Source organism: Symphalangus syndactylus, chromosome 4 (assembly GCF_028878055.3).
Source record: "Symphalangus syndactylus isolate Jambi chromosome 4, NHGRI_mSymSyn1-v2.1_pri, whole genome shotgun sequence".
Classification (NCBI taxonomy): Eukaryota; Metazoa; Chordata; class Mammalia; order Primates; family Hylobatidae; genus Symphalangus; species Symphalangus syndactylus.
The window spans coordinates 80,536,913-80,557,688 of NC_072426.2; the positions used below are offsets into that span (position 1 = coordinate 80,536,913).

Consider the following 20,776-nt stretch of genomic DNA (forward strand, 5'->3'; position numbering starts at 1 on the left):
CCAGAGCAGGAGGAAGAGAGACAGAGGAGGTGTTACACACTTTTAAACAACCAGATCTCATGAGAACTCACTCACTCTCATGAGAATAGCACCAAAGGAGAAATCTGTCCCCACAACCCAATCACCTCCCACCAGGCCCCACCTCCGACATTCGGATTACAACTTGACATGCGATTTGGGACACAGATTCAAACCATATCACTAACTCAACACCAAGCAGAACAAGAATTAATTACATGGGACTGAACTGATGGAGGAGTGAAATGATTTTTATGTCTATTTGTTTGAAACATTGCTGATTCTTTTCATGTTTTGTTTTGTGGAATCAAGAAGACTTTGTTTCTTTTGAGCTACTTGTAAGTCACAGAAATTGGGTAAAATATACTGTGTTTTTTTTTTTTTTTTTTTTGAAACAGAGTTTTGCTCTTGTTGCCCAGGCTGGAGTACAGTGGTGTGATCTCGGCTCACTGCAACCACTGCCTCCCGGGTTCAAGTGATTCTCCTGCCTCAGCCTCCCAAGTAGCTGGCATTACAGGTGCCTGCCACCATGCCCAGCTAATTTTTGTATTTTTAGCAGAGGGGTTTCACCATGTTGGCCAGGCTGGTCTCGAAATTCTGACCTCAAGTGACCCGCCCTCCTTGGCTTCCCAGAGTGCTGGGATTATAGGCATGAGCCACTGCACCCAGCCTAAAATGTACTTTTGGGAGCAAATTGAGACATTTACCTTTCTCTCTACCTGATTTCCCCAGAATTCAGAAACTGTTTGTGTGTATTCTTACATTTTGGCAATATAGTTATTTGCATAAGCTCAGTAAGAATCCATTTTTTTTAAAAAGGACACAAGTGGAGACACTGTTTTCTTTTTTCAACCACCATTTAACTAGAATGACATATTTTCTGATATGATCAGACTGCTTTAAATAACTGAAGTTGACTTATAAAGCCAATAGACATGGGGAATGTCTGGCCTGGTACCTTGTCTACACAGTTCCCTTACAAAGTTCCTGACCTTGTGGTAAGAAAAGAATATCAGTTTCTGGCCTCATGTGGTGGCTCATGCCTGTAATCCCAGCACTTTCAGAGGCTGAGGCAGGTGGATCACAAGGTCAGCAGTTCAAGACCAGCCTGGCCAAGATGGTGAAACCCTGTCTCTACTAAAAATACAAAAAATTAGCCAAGCGTGGTGGTGGGAACCTGTAATCCCAGCTAATCTGGAGGCCCAGGCAGAGAATTGCTTGAACCTGGGAGGTGGAGGTTGCAGTGAGCTGAGATTGCACCACTGCACTCCAGGCTGGGTGACAGAGCGAGACTCCGATTTAAAAAAAAAAAAAAATGATATCAGTTTCTGACAGGCACAGGAACCTCAATATATTTTGAGACCTAGAGAAGAGAGGAATTTAATCTAGTTTGTACAGGTATGACAGGTACAGTCTGATGCCGAATCCTTGGCTTGGTAACTGCACTCCAGCCTGGGTAATGGAGTGAGACTTTGTCTCAAAAAAATAAAAAAATTAGCTGGGGGTGATGGCGCACAACTATAGTCCTTGTTAATCAGTGTTCTCACACACACACACCTTTGGACACTTGGCTGATTATCTCTTTAGGATGAGCCCGTGGAAGGGCACACACTGGGTCACTGGATGTGCTCATAATGTGCTCATACCTTTCTGGCTGTGAGTCCCTTCCCTTAAAGTTCTCACTACCCCAGGCCCCTCAGGGTGATCTTTTGAGAAAAAGGCCTGTTCCTGTCTTATCCTGTGTAAAACTTTCCAAGGCTTCCCATTGCCTGCAGGGAAAGGTCCAAACTTCATCCTGGCCCAGCCTCTTGCCAGCCTTGGTGCGGCCCACTGGCTAGAGCACCACATCTCCACTTGGCTTTGAGTTCATCTGAAAAATTGGGACAGATTACACCATCCCCTTCACATTGCCAACTGGCTAAAGAAGTGAGGAAGTTAAGCATTTAGCACAGAGCCTGTCTCTTTGTAAGTTTTAGCTGGTAGTGATTGAAACCGTGAACTCCCCATTGCCGAGACCAGCTCGGTTGGGGAGACCCTAACCCAGTGGCGCTAGAGGAATTAAAGACACACACACAGAAATATAGAAGTGTGAAGTGGGAAATCAGGGGTCTCACAGGCTTCAGAGCTGAGAGCCCCAAACAGAGATTTACCCACATATTTATTAACAGCAAACCGGTCATTAGCATTTTTTTTTTTTTTGCAGGAGCAAATGTTAGATTTATTATTTAGGGAATTTAAAATCATCATTAGTATAATCAAGAAAATTTTTTAAAAAGGTGGAGAGCTTTGCCAGAAAACTGGTAACTATAAAGAAGAGTAGAATTAAATGAAAATCCTAAAACTTAAAAATACAACATCAGATATTAATTCAGCAGATTAAAATGGAATAAGAATGGATCACTAAACTAAATATAGGTTAGTAGAAAATATTCATTTCTGATGATACAGAGAACAAAAGGATTGGAAATATAGAATGAATGTAAGTAATATATAGTAGATGGTAAAAAGTATTGTTTCTATAGATGTTAAATTAACTAAAAGTATCCCTTATGGGAAACGAAGGGATGGGCCGAATTAAAGGAACAGGTTGCCCTAGTTAACTGCAGCAGGAGCATGTCCTAAGGCACAGGTCACTCATGCTATTGTTTGTGGCTTAAGAATGCCTTTAAGCTGTTTTCTGCTCTGGGCAGGCCAGGTATTCCTTGTCCTCATTCCCGTAAACCCACAACCTTCCAGGATGGGCATTAAGGCCATTATGAACATGTTACAGTGCTGCAGAGATCTTGTTTATGGCCAGTTTTGGGGCCAGTTTATGGCCAGATTTTGGGGGGCTTGCTCCCAAAACCCCATTTTGAGTCCTTAATCTCTATTATCAGTAAATAACGTTCTTTTCAAATGATTGATGTAACTCCTGCAGGCTCTGCCTACATCTGTCCACTGGCAATTGACACTTTGTTCAAGCCCCACACAGGAGCACTTACAGTGGCGTGTACTAAAAGAGGATGTCTCTTAGTCTTGGGCCACAGAAGTGAAATTGATATTTTAGTTCAGATAGGAAGGATGGAGAGGAGTTGGCCAGGACAAGAGTGGGGGCCCAAGTTAGGCAAGCAGAAGGAAGAGCCCAGGGCAGCTCCTGCATGGGTCCAGCTCCCTAGGTGGTGTGAAGCTTGGTGAGCAAGGGGCTAAGGAAGCCGCTGGGGCAGAGCCACATAAGCAGGGTTGGCCAAGGGAGAAGTGAGGATGGCAAAGCAGGCAGGAAAGGGTGGAGGGCCCCACAGGTTAGGCAAGGAGTTCAGACAGTCAAGGAATGATGGAAAGCCAATGGGGGCAACTTTGCTTTGGGATCCAACAGTGACTGTTGGTACCCAGCTCTGCTATTTACTAGGTGAGGGACCAAAGAAAAGTTACGTTCTCTGAGCCAATTTCTTCATCTGCAAAATGAGAATAATAATTGTACCTTCTTTGGTGGTCAGGGCTCAGTGCAATGATATATGTAAAAGGCTCTGCATGTCCTCTGGACTCAGCAAATGTTAGCCATATACAAATAAATGCAGATTCTGGATCCAACCCCCAAAGTAAGGAAAGACTGGTCTCTAGGTGCCCTTGCTGGAAAAAGTGGGATGGAAAAAGTGGGATGGAAAAAGTGGGATTCTTTTATTTTTTGTAGAGTCTCACTCTGTCACCTAGGATGGAGTGCAGTGGTGCGATCTCAGCTCACTGCAACCTCCGCCTCGCAGGTTCAAGCAATTCTCCTGCCTCAGCCTCCCGAGTAGCTGGAACTACAGGCACACATTCCATGCCTAGCTAATTTCTTTTGTATTTTAGTAGAGAGGGGGTTTCACTGTGTTGCCCAGGCTGGTCTTGAACTCCTGAGCTCAGGCAATCCGCCTGCCTCAGCCTCCCAAAGTCCTAGGATTACAGGTGTGAACCACCATGCCTGGCCATGATTCTTGATAAAGTGGCTTTGTAGGATTCTTGGCTAAAACTCAGCTCACCAGGCCGAGATAAGGCATAGTTGAAAGGAGGATGCAAAGGAGCCTGACTCCACTTTAGTCTAGGAGGGACACTTGTCAGCTGTTCTATCCTTAGCATCCAGAAGTGAGTAGCACACAGTGGGTCTTTGGTCAATCATTGGTAAATTGGTAAATGAACGCACCATCCTGAGGAATTTTCTTAGGGCCCTAATTGAATGAGAGAGATACATTTTCCTCCCTTAGCTTTCAAATTCCTGGAGTTAATAAATAGAAACATATATTTTTCCTAGAAAATAATACATTTGTTAAAACAGATTCAACCTGCTTTCATTTTCTATGTCAGCAAATGGTGAGGAAATAATGTTTTTAGTGTTTTAGGTGATGTACTTTTCTAACATGCTTTTTATTTGTATGAAATAAAAACAGGATTATTTGGAAACAAATAGCTATCCAAAGTCGCAGAAAATATGTCTCTCATACTTTCCTTATCAGTTTCTGGTGGCAGGTGTCAACCTAAGCAGTACATTAGAACCACTTGGGGGCTTTAAAAAATCCCAATGCCAGGACCACACTTAGGGCAATTAATTCAGAATCTCTGACGCTGGGACCCAGGCACCTTCACTTTGCTTTTTTTTTTTTTGGTATTTATGTTATTCTATTTTCTGTATAACTTTAAGTACATAAAGATTTATTTCCACAGGCCTCAGGAAATGGGTAGAAATCACAGGACAATCTCTCTTCCCACCAAAAAAGTTGCATATTTTGGTAAGTTTTTGTCCTAGAGGGAAAAAACTGAAATTTACATTAGCAGTGCTGTGCAAGATTCTTACATAAATCAAGACCTAAAAGCAGCTTGCAGTGGAGGTTTTGGTCCCCCGTTCAGGTGCTTGGACAGAAGCCATAAGCTGGTGAGCATGACAGGGAAAAGGAGGCAGTGAAGACAGGTGACAGGCACCTAGCAGGGAAGGAGGATTCAGGAATCCCAGACTCCTTGGAATGGTGTGATTTTCCTTTTTTTTTTTTTTTTTTCATCTCTGTAGGAAGGTGCTGAGCAGGGATCCCAGAGAAAGAAAGCATCGAATACTCCTTTAACTGTCCTGGATGAGGGACACTGCTACAGTAGCTAGTACCGGAGACTCTCCTATCTCATGGTTGAGGCAGACCCAGGATAGAATAGTGAATAAAAGGAGTGCTTATAGGAAACAATTTTGCGTGGAATGCTAGATGGCCAAGCCTCAGCCTTTGGTCCAGTGCAATCCTTGCCTCACTTGTCAATAGTGAAAAATTAGTTTGGTTAGAAGAACCATCTGGAAACACACCAGCTTCTGCTACCTTCATGCTCATTGTTAGAAAAAGATTAACCAGTGTGAACAATCTGATCTGTTAATTCCTGGGACTGTTTTCTTTCCAATGGACTGTTTGTTGGTAGAATAACCCCCAAAAGCTCAAAGCTAAAATGCAGTTCCTTAAGAATGGACTGGTCAGCAGTTCCTTAAGAATGGACTGGTGGCATGATTGAGCTGATATGGAAAAGCTGCACCTTTCTGCAGAAGATCAACTGACCTGCTATCCCACCGCAAATCTCAGCCTGAGGTATATTTCAGTGAAGGCAGGTAGCTGTGCTTTTCAGAGCAGAGAAGCAGTTTTAAGAGCAGAAAGGTAGAGGAAATCTGGAAAAGAACCATTTTGATACAGATTTATCCCATGGTGTGAAGGGAGGGCAAAGAACCCAGTGGCACTTCGCTTATCCAGCAATTTCTGTCACTGTGGTGACCAACTTCTGCCCATTCCAGAGGGTCTTGAACTGCTCAGGAACTGTGAATTCATTAAAGTCACCGCCTTCTGTAGGAATGAGGACGTTCATCTCAGAAGATTTGGCACTGACTATTTCACAATCCAGGGAATTCTTGCTCAGGTAAGCATGGCAGCCATCTGTTTTGTTGATGGAAATGGTTGGCACTTTACTCATTACCTGAACTTTGACATCCCTACTGTTGATTATCTCCACAATGCCCACCATATCATCGAATACCAGACCAAGTTTCTTACAATTATCTACTGTAATGGAGTTAATTTTGCCCTTGATTTGCAACATCGTGTTGACACACTTGTATATGTAAGCCGCCTGTTTCAGCTCTGTGTCATCAATCACCAGGTTGGAAACATTTTCCTGATTTTCCACTCTCCACTTCCTGCCCTCCAGTTCAAGTACAGCTGGCTCCTTCTTTGTGGCTGGTTTGGGGTTTAGGTGCACAGAATGGCTTGGGGCCACTGAGTACTGGACCACTCTGAGCCTTCAGGGTAGGGTTCTTGTGAGTCTTCATGTCATCAGATACATGTTTCAGGGCATGTGATGCTCTCCCGCTGATTAACCTGCGCAAACAGTGCTGAGAGGGAAGCGGACTCATCTGAGCCTGAACTGACAGAGACTAGTGGAGGAGGGAGGCTTGATGGTGGGGGAGGAGTAGCTGATGCAGCAGAGGGTCCAGATGGCAGTCCACTCAGTTCTTTTGTCACAGGCCCCGTTTTGCTCCAGGCAGTCTGGTGGTATGGAACTCATTAATGTAAGCCTGCAGCTCTGTGCATATACTTAAACAAGCTTTGACTCAGTCTACATGCTTCTTATCCACATCTTTGTACTCTTTAAGGACTCAGTTTGTATAAAACACAGCAGCATGATTCATTTCTTTCTTTCTTTTTTTTTTTTTTTTTGAGACGGAGTCTCGCTCTGTCGCCCAGGCTGGAGTGCAGTGGCGCAATCTCGGCTCACTGCAAGCTCCGCCTCCCGGGGTTCACGCCATTCTCCTGCCTCAGCCTCTCCGAGTAGCTGGGACTACAGGCGCCCGCCACCACGCCTGGCTAATTTTTTTTTGTATTTTTAGTAGAGACGGGGTTTCACCGTGGTCTCGATCTCCTGACCTCATGATCCGCCCGCCTCGGCCTCCCAAAGTGCTGGGATTACAAGCGTGAGCCACCGCGCCCGGCCAGATTCATTTCTTTCACATAAGGGCCAGGATTGGGAGCCATAGCCACCCAGCCTAGGGCCTGGATACTTTCGCTGACAGCTGACAGCTGATTAATCAACTTGCTGCCTCGGTTCTTCTCCCAAAAGGTTATCACTTCTTTGATCTGCTCTGAGATAGGTGCCAACAAATCGGAAAGCTTATTACCTGCCGGCTGTTGACACTGAGAAGCTGTAACCAAGAGAGCTCACTCCAACTTCGAACCTGTGTGGACCATCTCCACATCTTTCTGCATGTCTCCCCCAATCTCTTTACTGATCTTCAAGTGCTCCGCCACAGGGCAGGCAAGCAGCGAGTCACATGCCTGTGCATATGGAGCTGCTCCTGCTTTTGAAGGACTATCTCCATATCCACAGTGCATGTCAGAGGTATGGGATACTGCCTCCAGGCGGCCCACTGCCCTGTCCAATTTTTCTACCAGATTTTGCATGTCAGTCATAATGTACCACCTCCCGACTGCGATCAGCCGCTCTCCACTTCCCGCACCTTCACTTTTCAAACATTCCCAGGTGATGCCAATCTGCTCTGCGGATGGAGCCCCTAAGACTCCCAAGCGGCCCAGACTACGTTTCCCAGAGGCCTCCGCGGCCGAGGCACTTCCGCTTCCAGTCCAGCCTGTCTCCGCGTGGTGCGAGCGCTGCACTAGCCCCTGGCTGGTCGCTACTGCTGAAGCAGCGTGGTGTGGTCGCTGTCTCTCTGGGCGTGCAGCTCCGCAGCCCTGCCGGCTCGGTTCGGTTCGTGAGCGGCCGCGGTCAGGCTGGGTCCCTGAAGCCTCGGGCCCCTGGCGGGTGCTCCCCGCCTTTCCCAGGGGCGGGTCGAGAAGCGAGCCGGGGTGGGAGGGGAAGGCGGCGGTGGGCAGTGCCCACCCGCAGTGGCTGCGCCGTGTGGAGCGACCGCTCGAGGCTGGTGCATCATAGAGCGCTCCAGCCTTGCGCCCCGGCCGACAGATTGGGCCACTGACAAGGCCGTCCCCCGGTGCTGCCAAAAGTGCTTGGCGTGGAGCTGGCTGCAGTCCAGGCCGGATCCCAGCAGCCGTTCCCTTTCTTTTCTTCCCGAGCGTACCCACCTGGACCTGTCTGCCCACCTGTGGAGGGAACGGGCGGGCGGGGTCCTGGTCCAGAGGGCAGATTCTAGCTAGGCTAGGGCACAGAGGGACTTCCTCGTATTTCCTCTCTTCTTTCCCAGATTGACTTACGCAGGATTCTCTGCCCTTGCCTGGAGAACAGTTCAGGAGACAGATGGCCCCAAGAGCCCAGATCCAGGCAAGTTTGATTTTTCCATTTCTTGAGAAACCACGTGTTTCAGCGAGGTGGGGTTTATGCCTCTTGCCCAGACAATGCCCTGCCCTGTGTGTGGACCAAGCTACCCGAACCAATCCTGGATGGGTCCCGCGATTTCCGTCCTCTCTACCCATTAGTCATTCACCAAGTAGATTATTGCTACCCATGTTTTCTAGAGTGCTAGAAACAGAAAAGTGCTTTGCAAACTGGCAGACAAAAAAAATACATGTTGGCATATAAAGACGTAGGCCATAAAGACATAGGGTGATAGCAGCGCTCTCTTGACCTTTAGTGTGTGGTAGGGTGGGAGGGGTGGAGTAGTGGGCGCCTTAGTTTTTCCTGAAGAATAAATGAGATTTGCATAATCGCAGAGGATACTAGGGGAAAGCGCTGCCTGAATGAAGTCATTATGGCGGGACCATGAACAAACTGGTCTGAGAAAGTTGGAAACATTCATGGTCTAGAATCCCAGACTGGAGTTTGCTTTTATCCTGGAGAAAACTAGATTTTGAAGGATTTTGAGAAGCTGATTAAATAGTTGATATTTTGGAAGGAAGTGATAAACATTTGAGTATCTATTATGCAAATAAAATTAAAAAAATTAAAGATAACCTACATTTCTACTGCTCTAACAAGTCAAGTAATTTCATTTGAAACACCTTTTTCATTTTTTTAAGGCTTACTCATTTTTTCTTTAAATATTTCATAGCCATTCCAATTTGTTTTTGTTTCATTACCACTTTTTATAGTTTCCTTTTATACTGTACCTTCAACCAGCCCTGGGACCTTGAGCAAGTTCTTCCAACTCTCTGAACCTTTGTGTCTTTAGCTACAAAATAGATTTTACTTTATATAGTTATGGCAGAAATTTAGAGAGATGATATGTATCTCAGGGTTTAGCACTGTGGCTGGTACATAGTAAGTTGTTACTGTTATGAAAAGCAATTTTTTTTCTTTTTTAAAAATATTCTGCCCCAGAGTCAGATCATACTCCCTGTAAGTTCTTGGATATAGCTAATCACTTTCCATGTCTTTTCAAAGTTTCTATTCATTTGTTGATTGAATAAAGCCTGAACACTTCTGTGTCAGGCAGTGTTTTTGGCTGGGAGGCAGCAGTGACCCACACTGTCCCCCTGGAGCTCACATTAGAGAGGATGCTGACAGTCAGTGCAAACCTCTCCTGCCAGGTGGTGAGAAATCCTGTGAAGAAAAGTGAAGTGGGTTTCAAGACAGAGTGGCAGAGGATGGGGTGGAGAAAGAGAAGACCTTTTTGATGAGGTGACATGAAGGGTGGGGTGAGCAGAGGCCAGGCCTGGAGGAGGGAGCAGGACAGGCATGCAGGAAGAACCCGCTCAAGGGAGGAGTCACACATCCCCTCAGTCCTTAGCTTTTACTTGTTGGTTTCCATGAGCACTGTTGGAACTGTCAGAAGCTGGCTTTGACCACCTTGCTTCCTTCTCTTGGGATGCCCCCCTCAGGGGTTCCTGAATGAGCAGAATTGGGTTTGGTTTTGCAGGGACCGCTGACATTTGGGGATGTGGCCGTGGCCTTTACCTGGATTGAGTGGAGACACCTGGATGCTGCTCAGCGGGCCCTGTACAGGGATGTGATGCTGGAAAACTATGGGAATCTGGTGTCCGTGGGTGAGGATGGCTTTCTCCTTGACTCAGGATTGGTCTACTGGGCAACTGTGTTTTCACAGGGTGAATGGTTTGGGGTACTGAAAACATCTTAAATGATGTGCTTTTTGTTTTGTTTTTCTCAAGTATGGGCTTAGAGGCTGGAGTTTATGCCCCTTACATCTCTCAAGAAAGGGCAGAGCCATACAGAGTTAAGATGGGTAGCTTTGTGGTGCCAACTAGCCCAGTTCTGGAACGTTTCTGTGTCATGATTCATCTGCCTCCCAAAATAGGAGTTTCTCGTCCTCCAGGAGGACATGGTTTTCTAGTTGACTTTGCCCCCTCCATTTGCTTTACTCCATGAGTTGGACATCCTGGGTGCCACCCTCTAGGCCTCTCTGACCTGTCCATGCTCGTTGCAGATGCTCAAGTTGACACTGAGGTCTGGGGTGACTGCTTGTGCTTGTAACTGCCATCGCATTCCTTTTCATTCATTTTTTTTTCTTCCTCTAATATCCTTTTTCTTTATGAACAGGGCTTCTCTCTTCCAAACCAAAACTAATTACTCAGTTGGAGCAAGGGGCAGAGCCCTGGACTGAGGTGCGAGAGGCTCCATCAGGCACACATGCAGGTGAGTGGGTGGGGAACATCCCAGCAGCAGCTGAGCACACAGAACAGTACGGGGGCTCCTGAGTGGAAAGCTCATCTTTGAGTGCCCTGTTGGTGCAGAAAGGCACTGGTTTCCCCTTTTGATGTCATCCTCCTGTCAAGTGGCTGGCCGCTTTTCTCCCCAGTCTTTCCGCACTTGGGAGGGCTGCTGCCTTCCTGAGGGCCTCAGGCCCATCTGTGCTATCTCCCAGCCTTCTGAAATCCTCAAGCTCTTTATGTGATTTTTCTCTCTCTCTTTCTAGGCTATCTTTTCACCAGGCTATCTTTTGTTTCTTTCTACTTCTGGTCCATTTTCTTTCTTTCTTTTATATTTTTTGAGACAGAGTCTCGCCCTGTCGCCCAGGCTGGAATGTAATCGTAGCTCACTGCAACCTCAAACTCTGGACTCAAGCCATCCTCCTGCCTCAGGCCCCTGAGTAGGAGTAGCTGGGACTATAGGCGTCCACCACAATGCTTGGCTAATTTTTAAATTTTTATTTTATATAGAGATGGAGTCTCGCTATATTAGTCACGGCTGGTCTCGAACTCCTGGCCTCAAGTGGTCCTTCCACCTTGGCCTCTCAAAAAGTGCTGGGATTACAGATGTGAGCCACCACGCCTGGCCCATGTTCATTTTCGATTCTTTACCCACTCTCTCTCATGGAAGCTTGCTAACTCACTATATACCACTTCCTGGTGGTAGTCACAGATTCCAAACATAAGCATGGTTTTTTAGCTCTCAGGTAATTGCGATTTTTGGCAAACATATTGTTGGGGAAGCATTTTCTTTCCTTTTCTTATGGATCTCCTTTTATTTCTCTTTTCTGCTGTCCTTTGCTCTTGGCTCTCATTTTTTTCTGTGTGTACTTTGTATACGTTTCTGTATGTCACTTTCTCTGTGCCATAGTTCATTTCTAAATCTCTAAGCCTGAATATTTCTCTCACCTAAAATATTTATCCTGCCAGTATTTCTTCTTCTAAAACTCTAATTGTCATTTTGCCTCCATCATCTTCAGGAGAATGTTTATAACTGTATTTCATGTAAAATACCAGTAATACATAGTCTTGCTTAACCTAGGTCTTTGCTGGTTGTGGGTGGGATGCTTTTGAAGTAATTCCTTTAATTCTTACTATGTTTAACATTTCCCCCCTAAATTCTTGTGTAGATTCTTTATATAGTAACAAAAGTCACTCAGTCTTCTTTATTCTTTGTTCTTTCTGTTTTAATTTTGGTTGTTATTTGAAATAGAATGTTTAAAACTTGGATGTAATGAAAACAAGCAATGTTTCCCCTAATATTTCTTTCATCTGCTTAGAGGACTAGTAAATCTTTCTACAAAGACTTCACAACCAGTCAGTATTTTATGTTTTTTTTTTGTGTGTGTGTGTATATTTCCCTTTCTGTTAGTTGTTAGACATGCTTGTGGTACCACATTCAGATAGTTCAAATGGTATGCAGTCTCCTTCACATACCTTTCTCATCACTCAGTTCCCCTCCCCAGAGGCATCCCTGTGTCAGTTTCTTGTGGAGATTTGCAGATGTGATGTATACTCTGTGAGAGTATCCATGAATTCTTTAAGCACATGGTAGCATGCTCTTTTGCCTGTTACTTTGGCATTTATGTCTTAGAAATCATTTGACGTAACTATATTGTTTAGAGCTTCTCTCTCTCTCTCCTCTCTCTCTTTCTTTCTTTCTTTTGGAGACAGAGTCTCACTGTTTCCTAGGCTGAAGTACAGTGGCATGATCATGCATCACTGCAACCTTGACCTCCTGGCTCAAGCGATCCTTCTGCCTCAGCCTCCTGAGTAGCTGGGACCACAGGAGCATGCTACCACACCTGACTAAATTTTTTTATTTTTAATTTTATTTATTTATTCTAAAATTTTTTTTGTAGAGATGAGATCTCGCTATTTTGCCCAGGCTGGTCTGGAACTCGTGACCTCAAGCAGTCCTCTTGCCTCAGTTTCCCGAAGTACTGGGATTACAGGCGTGCGTCAGTGTGCCAGCTTATCTTTCTTTTTGATGCCTGCATAGTGTTCCACTTTATGGATGTCCTATAATTTATGTAATCAGTTCTCTTTAGTGGACATAATGACTCTGAACAGTGTTGCAGTGATTATCCTCATACACATCAATTCTCTTGTGTACAAGTAAATCTATAGAATAAATTCCTATAAGAATTGTTAAAGGTTAAAATTTTTAAATCCACTAAATTTGGTGGGTATTTCCACTATTGATAATACATGTTTATACTCCTAATGACAACATATGAGTGCCACTCTTAATAGCTTGTCAACAGTGTCTTACATGCTTTGATCCTTGCCAATCTGAGAGGTGAAAGTATTTTATTACAATTTTAATTTGCCTTTCTCTTATCAGGAGTGTGATTTAGCATGTTTCAACATTTTCAGCAACCCTTGTATTTATCTTTCCTGAGAACTGCCTGTTCAGTCCTTTGCCCATTTTACTGTTAGATTGTTGGTCTTTTTATTGTCAGTGTGAAGGGTTCTTTATACATTCAGGAAATTAATTGTATATCATATATATCACAGATTTTTTTTTAAAAAAGTTTGTTTTATATCAACTTTATATTAACAAAGGTAATGATGGATATTCTTGTCTTTGCATCTTTGCATTGTGTCTGGCCTTCTCATTTGAGCTGCCTGTTGAGTTGGGATACACATACATTGTTATTTAAAGGAAGTATTTCATTCACATGTTTTTTTAAGAAATTTTAGTTTTTTAAATCAAGCATGATTGCTGAATTTTATTAAACGCCTTTTCAAGATCTATGGAAATATCTGACTTTTCCATTTTGATCTGTTTCTGTGGTAGATTTTATTCTCAATTATCTTGGCCATGACACATTATATCATTCTCTGAATATGACAGTGGATGATTCTGTTTGCTAATCTGTTATTTAAATTTTTCACTGATACTTAAATGTATTTACATTTTCTTTTTCATCTGCCCATTTTCATTGGGCTTTTATTTTAATTTTGTAATACTTTCATAAAACTTTTTTTGGTCTTTCATATTTTTATCCTTTAGTCTAGTTTAACTCACATGATAGCTGTTCCCTAAAGGTTTGGGTCCTTTGTCCCGTTTTTGCTTATTTATTGTGATGGGGAGCAGAGGGGAGGAATTGGGGGTACTCTTTTTGACAGTGTTGTCAATAGTGACTTGTCCAAATAGATTTTCTCTCTTTAGGAAACAGTTTTAATAATTTATAATTTCCTAAAAAGCATCCAGTAATTCAAGGTCAGAAGTTACTTGTGTTGAACAAAGTAGCTTTTTATAACCCTTTTAGTAATATTCTCCGCATCTTTGGTTACTTTTCCCTGATTTCTTACTTTGTCTTTTTCCTGTTTCCTATATTTTCCTATTTCCCCTTTGTTAGCTCTGTTTTATTTTTTTGAAGAAGAGTATTTGGATGTATTTATTAGTGTTACTGTTTTCTGTGTTTTGAATCTTAAGTTCCTTTTCCCTTTTGCTTTCCTTGGGTTTATTTACTTTCTCCTAAACATTTTAGTTATTCATTCATTGATTTTTCTTCTTTCTTATTGATGTAATATAAATATTTAAAGCCTTAAACTTTGTCTATGTAATGTTTTAGTTATATTCAGTAGGTAACAATATGTAGAGCTTTCATTATCATATTTTAGATATTTTGCAATTTGTGTTTTGATTTCTGTGATTGAAGTACTAAGAGATTGATAAGCTAGACTCTTCTTTCTTAAAGCCTTAAAAAAATTAACACACATATATAGAAAAGCTGATAAAATATGTATACAGCCTAAATTAGTATTTTAAAACTCTATACCCATGTAACCAAAACTTAGGTTAAAAAATAGAACTTTGGCAATACCCGAGTAAATCACATCATAATTCCTCCCAATTATTATCCATTCTCCTCCCCTTGAACTAATACTATAGTTTATTTTTGCCTATTTTTAACTTTATGTGAATGGTATCATATCGTACATATAATTTTTGGTCTGGCTTATGCGTAACATTTTTTCAAATTCATTTTTAGTTATTTCTTTGCTGTGGATCAATGCTTCTGAAAACTGTAGCATGCCTCAGAATGCATGCTGCAGTACAGTTGCAGGGCCCCCTGCAGAGTTCTTTATTCAGCAGATTCTCAGGCATGCTGATGCTGGTGCTGTGGGGCTGGAGCTCATGCTTGGAAAATCACTGTTCTGGAGTGACTCATTGTGTGACTCTACTGTAGTTTCTCTCTTATATTCAGATGCATATATGGCATTTTCCAGCTTTTGGCTATTACAAGTGCTGTAAACATTCTTATACTTTATTTTTTGGTTCCTATGTGGCTACATTTCTGTTGGGCATGTATTCAGCTTTAGAATATAATGTCAGATAATCTTCCAGAGTTTTGTACCCAGTTATACTCCTTTATCAGTGTGTGAGAGCACTCCTTGTTCCATGTCCTGGCTAGCACTTCCTGTGGTCAGTCCTGTGAAGTTAGTCATTCTGGTGGATGTTCTGTGTGACTCATTGTGGTTTTCATATCCATGTCTCTATATCTAATGAGGTTAAAGACATTTTAGGGCTGGGCACGGTGGCTCACGCCTGTAATCCCAGCACTTTGGGAGGCTGAGGTGGGCGGATCACCTGACGTCAGGAGTTCGAGACCAGCCTGGCCAACATGGTAAAGCCCTGTCTCTACTAAAAATACAAAAAATTAGCTGGATGTGGTGGCACACACTTGTAGTCCCAGCTACTCGGGGAGCTAAGACAGGACAATCGCTCGAACCTGGGAGGTGGAGGTTGCAGTGAGCTGAGATTGCGCCACTGCACTCAGCCTGGGTGACAGAGTGAGACTCCATATCAAAAAAAAAAAAAAAAAAGACCTTTTAGAATATTTATTGGTCCCTGTAGAACATCTCTGATTGGGTAACTATTTGAAGAGCCTGTTACTGATTACATGTATTGTACCATCCCTCTCTCTGTTGTTACTGACTGTTAATGGTCTTGATGAGTAGCAGTTCTTCCTTTTTCTGGGCTCACGCAGTCCTATCTCAGCTTCCTGAGTAGCTGGGACTCTAGACACATGCCACCATGCTCAGTTAATTAAAAACATGTTTTTTTTTGTAGAGATGGAGACTTGCTATGTTGCCCAGGTGGTGGGTCTGGACCTCCTGGCCTCAAGCCATCCTCCTGTCTCAGCCTCCCAAAGTGCTGGGATTACAGGCGTGAGCCACCGTGCCCAGCCCAGTTCTTCCAGTTAATCAATCCCTTTCTTTTTTGTCAGTGCTTTTTTGTGTCATGCTTTGTTTAAAATGTTTATTTTAAATTATATATTAACAATTATTATTTTTGTGATTTTAATATTTTTTCTTTTCCCGAGATCATGAAGATATTCTTCTGTGTTAATTTCTAGAAGCTTTATTATTTGGTTTTTATGTTTACATTTACCATCCTCTTAGAATGGATTTTTGTGCATCATATGAGGTAGGGTTTATATATTTTTTTCTCCTAAAATGTACTAATGCAGAGCCTCCTCTTCCTCACTGCTTTGTAAGACCACCTTTTTCATAGAACAAGTGCCCATATGTGTCTTCACGTTGCCAGCTTTACAATCAGTATCTTGAAATTTTCTCTAGTTTGATCATAATACATTAAACACATATCCCATCAAAGGCCATTGGAAGAATCTGGGCTGTTTCTGACTGGGCTTCACCTTCAACTTGCATTTCCTTGAAAAAATAAGTCTTAGCTCTAATATCCGTTATATGGAATTTCTCCCCAGACTACTAAGTATAAATACATATAAATATATGTATGTGTATCTATCTTTAGGTATAGATAGATGCAACTTATGTTTATAAGAAAAGTGCATTTAGTAAAATAATTGGTTGGTGATTGTTAATTTTACTACAAGTTTGGCTCTATTAGTTTTTCAGAACGTTTTTGTCTGAATCATTTTGCTCTGTCTGTCTTAGGTCTTGTGTCTGTACTTTGTAAAAAGCTAGAGAAAATTCACATAGTACACCCATTGATTGGTAATTTTTTTTTGTTTTTTGAGACAGAGTCTTGCTCTGTCACCTAGGCTGGAGTGCAGTGGCATGATCCCAGCTCACTGCAACTTCTGCCTCCCGGGTTCAAGCGATTCTCCTGCCTCAGCCTCCCGAGTAGCTGGGATTAAAGGCATGTGCCACCATGCCTGGCTAGTTTTTGCATTTTTAGTAGAGATAGGGTTTTGCCATGTTGGCCAGGCTGGTCTTGAACTCCTGACCTCAAGTAATCCACCCGTCTTGGCCTCCCAAAGTGCTGGGATTACAGGCATGAGCCACCGCGCCTAGCATAGGTATGTTGTTTTTTAGATATGTTAAAAATTTAGTTTATAGTAAAATCTTGCTGGCCTGAGAACTATTTTTGTTCCTTGAGTATTTTTTCTGTTTTCTTTTTTCCACTGAGCAATTAAATATTGGTTCACTCTTAACTCCTCATAGAGAAATATTTTTCTCAAGTTCTTGGTGACATCATAATGTTCTCAAATATACCACCTGCAGAAATCTGCCCTAGTAGTAATTATAGCTTGCTTTGTGACTCTGGGCTTTATCCTCAATTTTGTATTTATTCTCACATTGTCTTTTTTCTTTTTTAGCTGTTTCCTGTGTTGTCTTCCTAACTTAGCAACTTCTTAGGTGCTCACTGCATTCTTTAAATGCAATGTTTATAGTACAGATTCTTTTCTTTTCTTTAAAATCATACTTCCTTTTCCTGCCCTTAGTGTGGCCATCTTTTCTCAGCAAGAATCACAAGTGGGACACAGTAATAATTTTTCATAACCTTTAGTTATGTAGAATAGAACATTATTCAAGTCCTTGCACAACTCTCACTTTCAGCATTTCAACATAAAGAACATTTGAATTTTTAAAATTTTCTTTCAGTCCAGGATTACTGGTTTGAAACAAAGATGTCAGCCCTAAAGCAAAGCACTTCTGAAGGATCTGTTCTGGGAGAGCGAATGAAAAGTGTCATGATGGAAAAAGGCCTGGGCTGGGAGGGCAGAAGCTCTACAGAGAAGAACTATAAGTGCAAGGAATGTGGGAAAGTCTTCAAATACAATTCGTCCTTTATTAGCCACCAGAGAAATCACACCAGCGAGAAACCACATAAATGTAAAGAATGTGGGATCGCCTTTATGAACAGTTCATCCCTGTTAAATCACCATAAGGTTCATGCAGGCAAACAGCCTTATAGATGTATTGAATGTGGGAAGTTCCTGAAGAAGCACTCAACGTTTATCAACCATCAGAGAATTCATTCTAGGGAGAAACCCCACAAATGCATTGAATGTGGAAAAACTTTCAGAAAGAACTCAATCCTTTTAAGTCATCAGAGAATTCATACTGGCCAGAAACCCTACAAATGTAATGACTGTGGGAAAGCCTTCGCTCAGAATGCAGCCCTTACTCGTCATGAAAGAATACATAGTGGAGAGAAGCCTTTTAAGTGTAACAAGTGTGGGAGAGCTTTCAGGGATAACTCTACTGTGTTGGAACATCAGAAAATCCATACTGGTGAGAAGCCATATCAGTGTAATGAATGTGGAAAAGCCTTTAGGAAGAGCTCAACTCTTATTAGTCACCAAAGAATGCATACTGGGGAGAAACCCTATCACTGCAGTAAATGTGGAAAATCCTTCAGGTATAGCTCATCCTTTGCTGGTCATCAGAAAACTCACAGTGGAAATAAACCGTATCAGTGTCATGACTGTGGGAAGGCCTTTACAAAGAGCTCAACCCTTACCGGACATCAGAGAATTCATACTGGAGAAAAACCCTATCATTGTAAGAAATGTGGGAAAGCCTTTCGGCACAGCTCAGGCCTTGTTGAACATCAGAGACTCCATACTGGGGAAAAACCTTTTAAATGTAATGAATGTGGGAAAGCTTTTCCCCGAAGTTCAGCCCTTAAACAACATATGAAAATTCATAATAAAGAAAGAGCCATGAAATGTAGTTAGTGTGGCAAATTGTGCAGAGTAGTTTATTCCTTCTGACCATCATAGAGGAGACATTAAATAAATTACGCATTTAACAGAAATACTCTGTGTACTTCTGAGAGAACATATCACTTGTGAGGATATTCATTGTGGGGTTCTACTAGTGAAACATTTGAAGAAACTAAATGTATGTCAGTATGGAAGTAGTTATAGCATACTGTGTGCTAATTGAAAAGAATGAGGTGGAGCTGTAAATACTGTAGAAAGCCAGGCATGGTGGCATATGCCTGTAGTCCCAGTTACTTGGGAGGCTGAGACAGAAGGATTGCTTAAGCCCAGGAGTTTGACTCTAATGCACTATGATTGTGCATGTGAATAGCCACTGCACTCCAGCCTGGGCAACATAGCAAGACTCCATCTCTAAGTAAAAAAATGCAACAGTAGAAATATACCCATGATAATATACTCAATATACGCTTGTTAAAGAAGCAAGTTTCAGGAAATCTATATTATATGCATTCAGAAAGACCTGGAAAAATAAAGACCAATCTTAACAACAGTTATCTCTCTCTCTCTCTTTTTTTTTTTTTTTTTTTTAAAGAAACTAGCTCTTACTCTGTCACCCAGGCTGGAGTGCCATGTGATCATAGCTCACTGTAGTTTTGAACTTGGGCTTGAAAAACCTTCCCACTTCAGTCTCTGGAGTAGCTGGGGCTACAGGCACGTACCACCACACTCAGCTAACAGCAGTTATCTTTGATGAGGATGTAGTATAGGTTGAGCATCCATAATTGGAAAATCTGAAATCTGAAGCGCTCCAAAATCCAAAACTTTTCTGAGGACCAACAGGTGCAAAATTCTACACCAGACCTTATGTGATGGGTTGCAGTTAAAATGCATCCCCAAGATTCCTTATTATGTGCATGCAAATATTGCAAAGTCCAAAAAAGTCTGAAATCCTAAATACTTCTGGCCTCACGCATTTCAGACGAGGGATACTCGACCTATATTGGTATGATGAAGTGAAATTTTGACTTTGGCTGAGTTCTTTAAAATGAAATATTTAATCAAGCATCATTCATGTATCTTCTGTAACTTAGTATAGTTATCTTCCTATATAAGAAAACTCAGAAGTCATAAAAATAAGACAAATGCCACACAGAAAACTAAAAGCTTTTAGTTTCTGCAACTAGAGGCTTCGTAGTATTAAAATACAAAGGGCTGGACTTGGAGAAAATATTACCATCATCATATTTAACAGATAACACTTAGAATATTTAGAGAGTCCTTAAAATACATAAATATAAAAATTCCAGTGGATAAATGGTCTTGGATATGAATGTACAGTTGTCAGAAAAAGAAATATAAATGATTATGCCTACCAACTTTGACCCTTTGACCTAACATTTCTACTTAAAATCTAATTAAAAAGTAAAGGTGGTCTTTACAGCATTGTAGTAATGAAGAGGTGGAGTCACTGTGATATCTGTCATCAGAGGAATGTTTAAGATACATGCAATCTTTGGACTACCATGTAGTCACTCAACATTTAATTAAAAGACGGTCCTTTAATTAATTAACATTTGGTGAGTTAGACTTTTATGAGCTGACAGGCAAAGCTGTCTATGACATTAAGTTGAAAAAGACCCAAAGTAAAGAATAATGGTATAGTACTTCTTTTGTATAGTCAATGCATTGCCTGAATATTTTATGATAAAAATATATCACGGATATAGTTCAAAATGTAAAAGCAATAAAGCAAACTTAGGAATGTTATAAAATAGAAAAGAAAGGATCTAAGTATTCAACTCATGATTGAAAAGGGCCAGATTTAATCAAAAGAAGCACGGTTGCACACAAATAGATGATTGTTGGTAAGAACTGGTTAAGCTGCTTTGGATAACAGTTTGGCAACATGAATGTAAATCCAAATGTATGTTCTCATTGACCCAGAAATGCCACCCTCAAACATTTAAGGAAATAATTTGACTAACTTACAGAGCTTGCATTGCTCATCATCATTGGTTATACTAATATCCTGGAAAGAGGTGGGAGAAACATCTAAGTAGGGAAATGTTTAAATAAGTTATGAAACTTTCATAGGCTAGCATCCCAGTTACTACAGATGTATAATGAACCATCACACACTTAGTTGCCAGTATTTATGTTCACAGATTTTGTGAGTCAAGGATTCAGAAAGGGCACAGCAGGAACAGCTTTGTAACTCCATGATGT

General features: G+C 41.9%; 1 protein-coding gene and 1 pseudogene across 2 annotated transcripts; one reads left to right on the plus strand and one right to left on the minus strand.

Annotated features, from left to right (window-relative positions):
* Positions 1-5,475: 5,475 nt before the first annotated feature.
* LOC129480844 (adenylyl cyclase-associated protein 1-like) lies at positions 5,476-7,483 on the minus strand (annotated as a pseudogene).
* A 124-nt stretch (positions 7,484-7,607) lies between these two features.
* Positions 7,608-19,926, plus strand: ZNF485 (zinc finger protein 485). 2 transcript variants are annotated; one of them, XM_055275244.2, is made up of 5 exons: positions 7,608-7,749; positions 8,201-8,277; positions 9,812-9,938; positions 10,450-10,545; positions 17,484-19,926. In XM_055275244.2, the coding sequence occupies exons 2-5, from the start codon at positions 8,254-8,256 to the stop codon at positions 18,560-18,562; spliced, it is 1,326 nt and encodes a 441-aa protein (XP_055131219.1). In that variant the 5' UTR covers positions 7,608-7,749; positions 8,201-8,253; the 3' UTR covers positions 18,563-19,926. The 2 variants fall into 2 exon arrangements, with proteins under 2 accessions (XP_055131219.1, XP_063494115.1); XM_063638045.1 differs by having other exon boundaries at positions 7,641-7,766.
* The last annotated feature ends 850 nt before the right edge of the window (positions 19,927-20,776 follow it).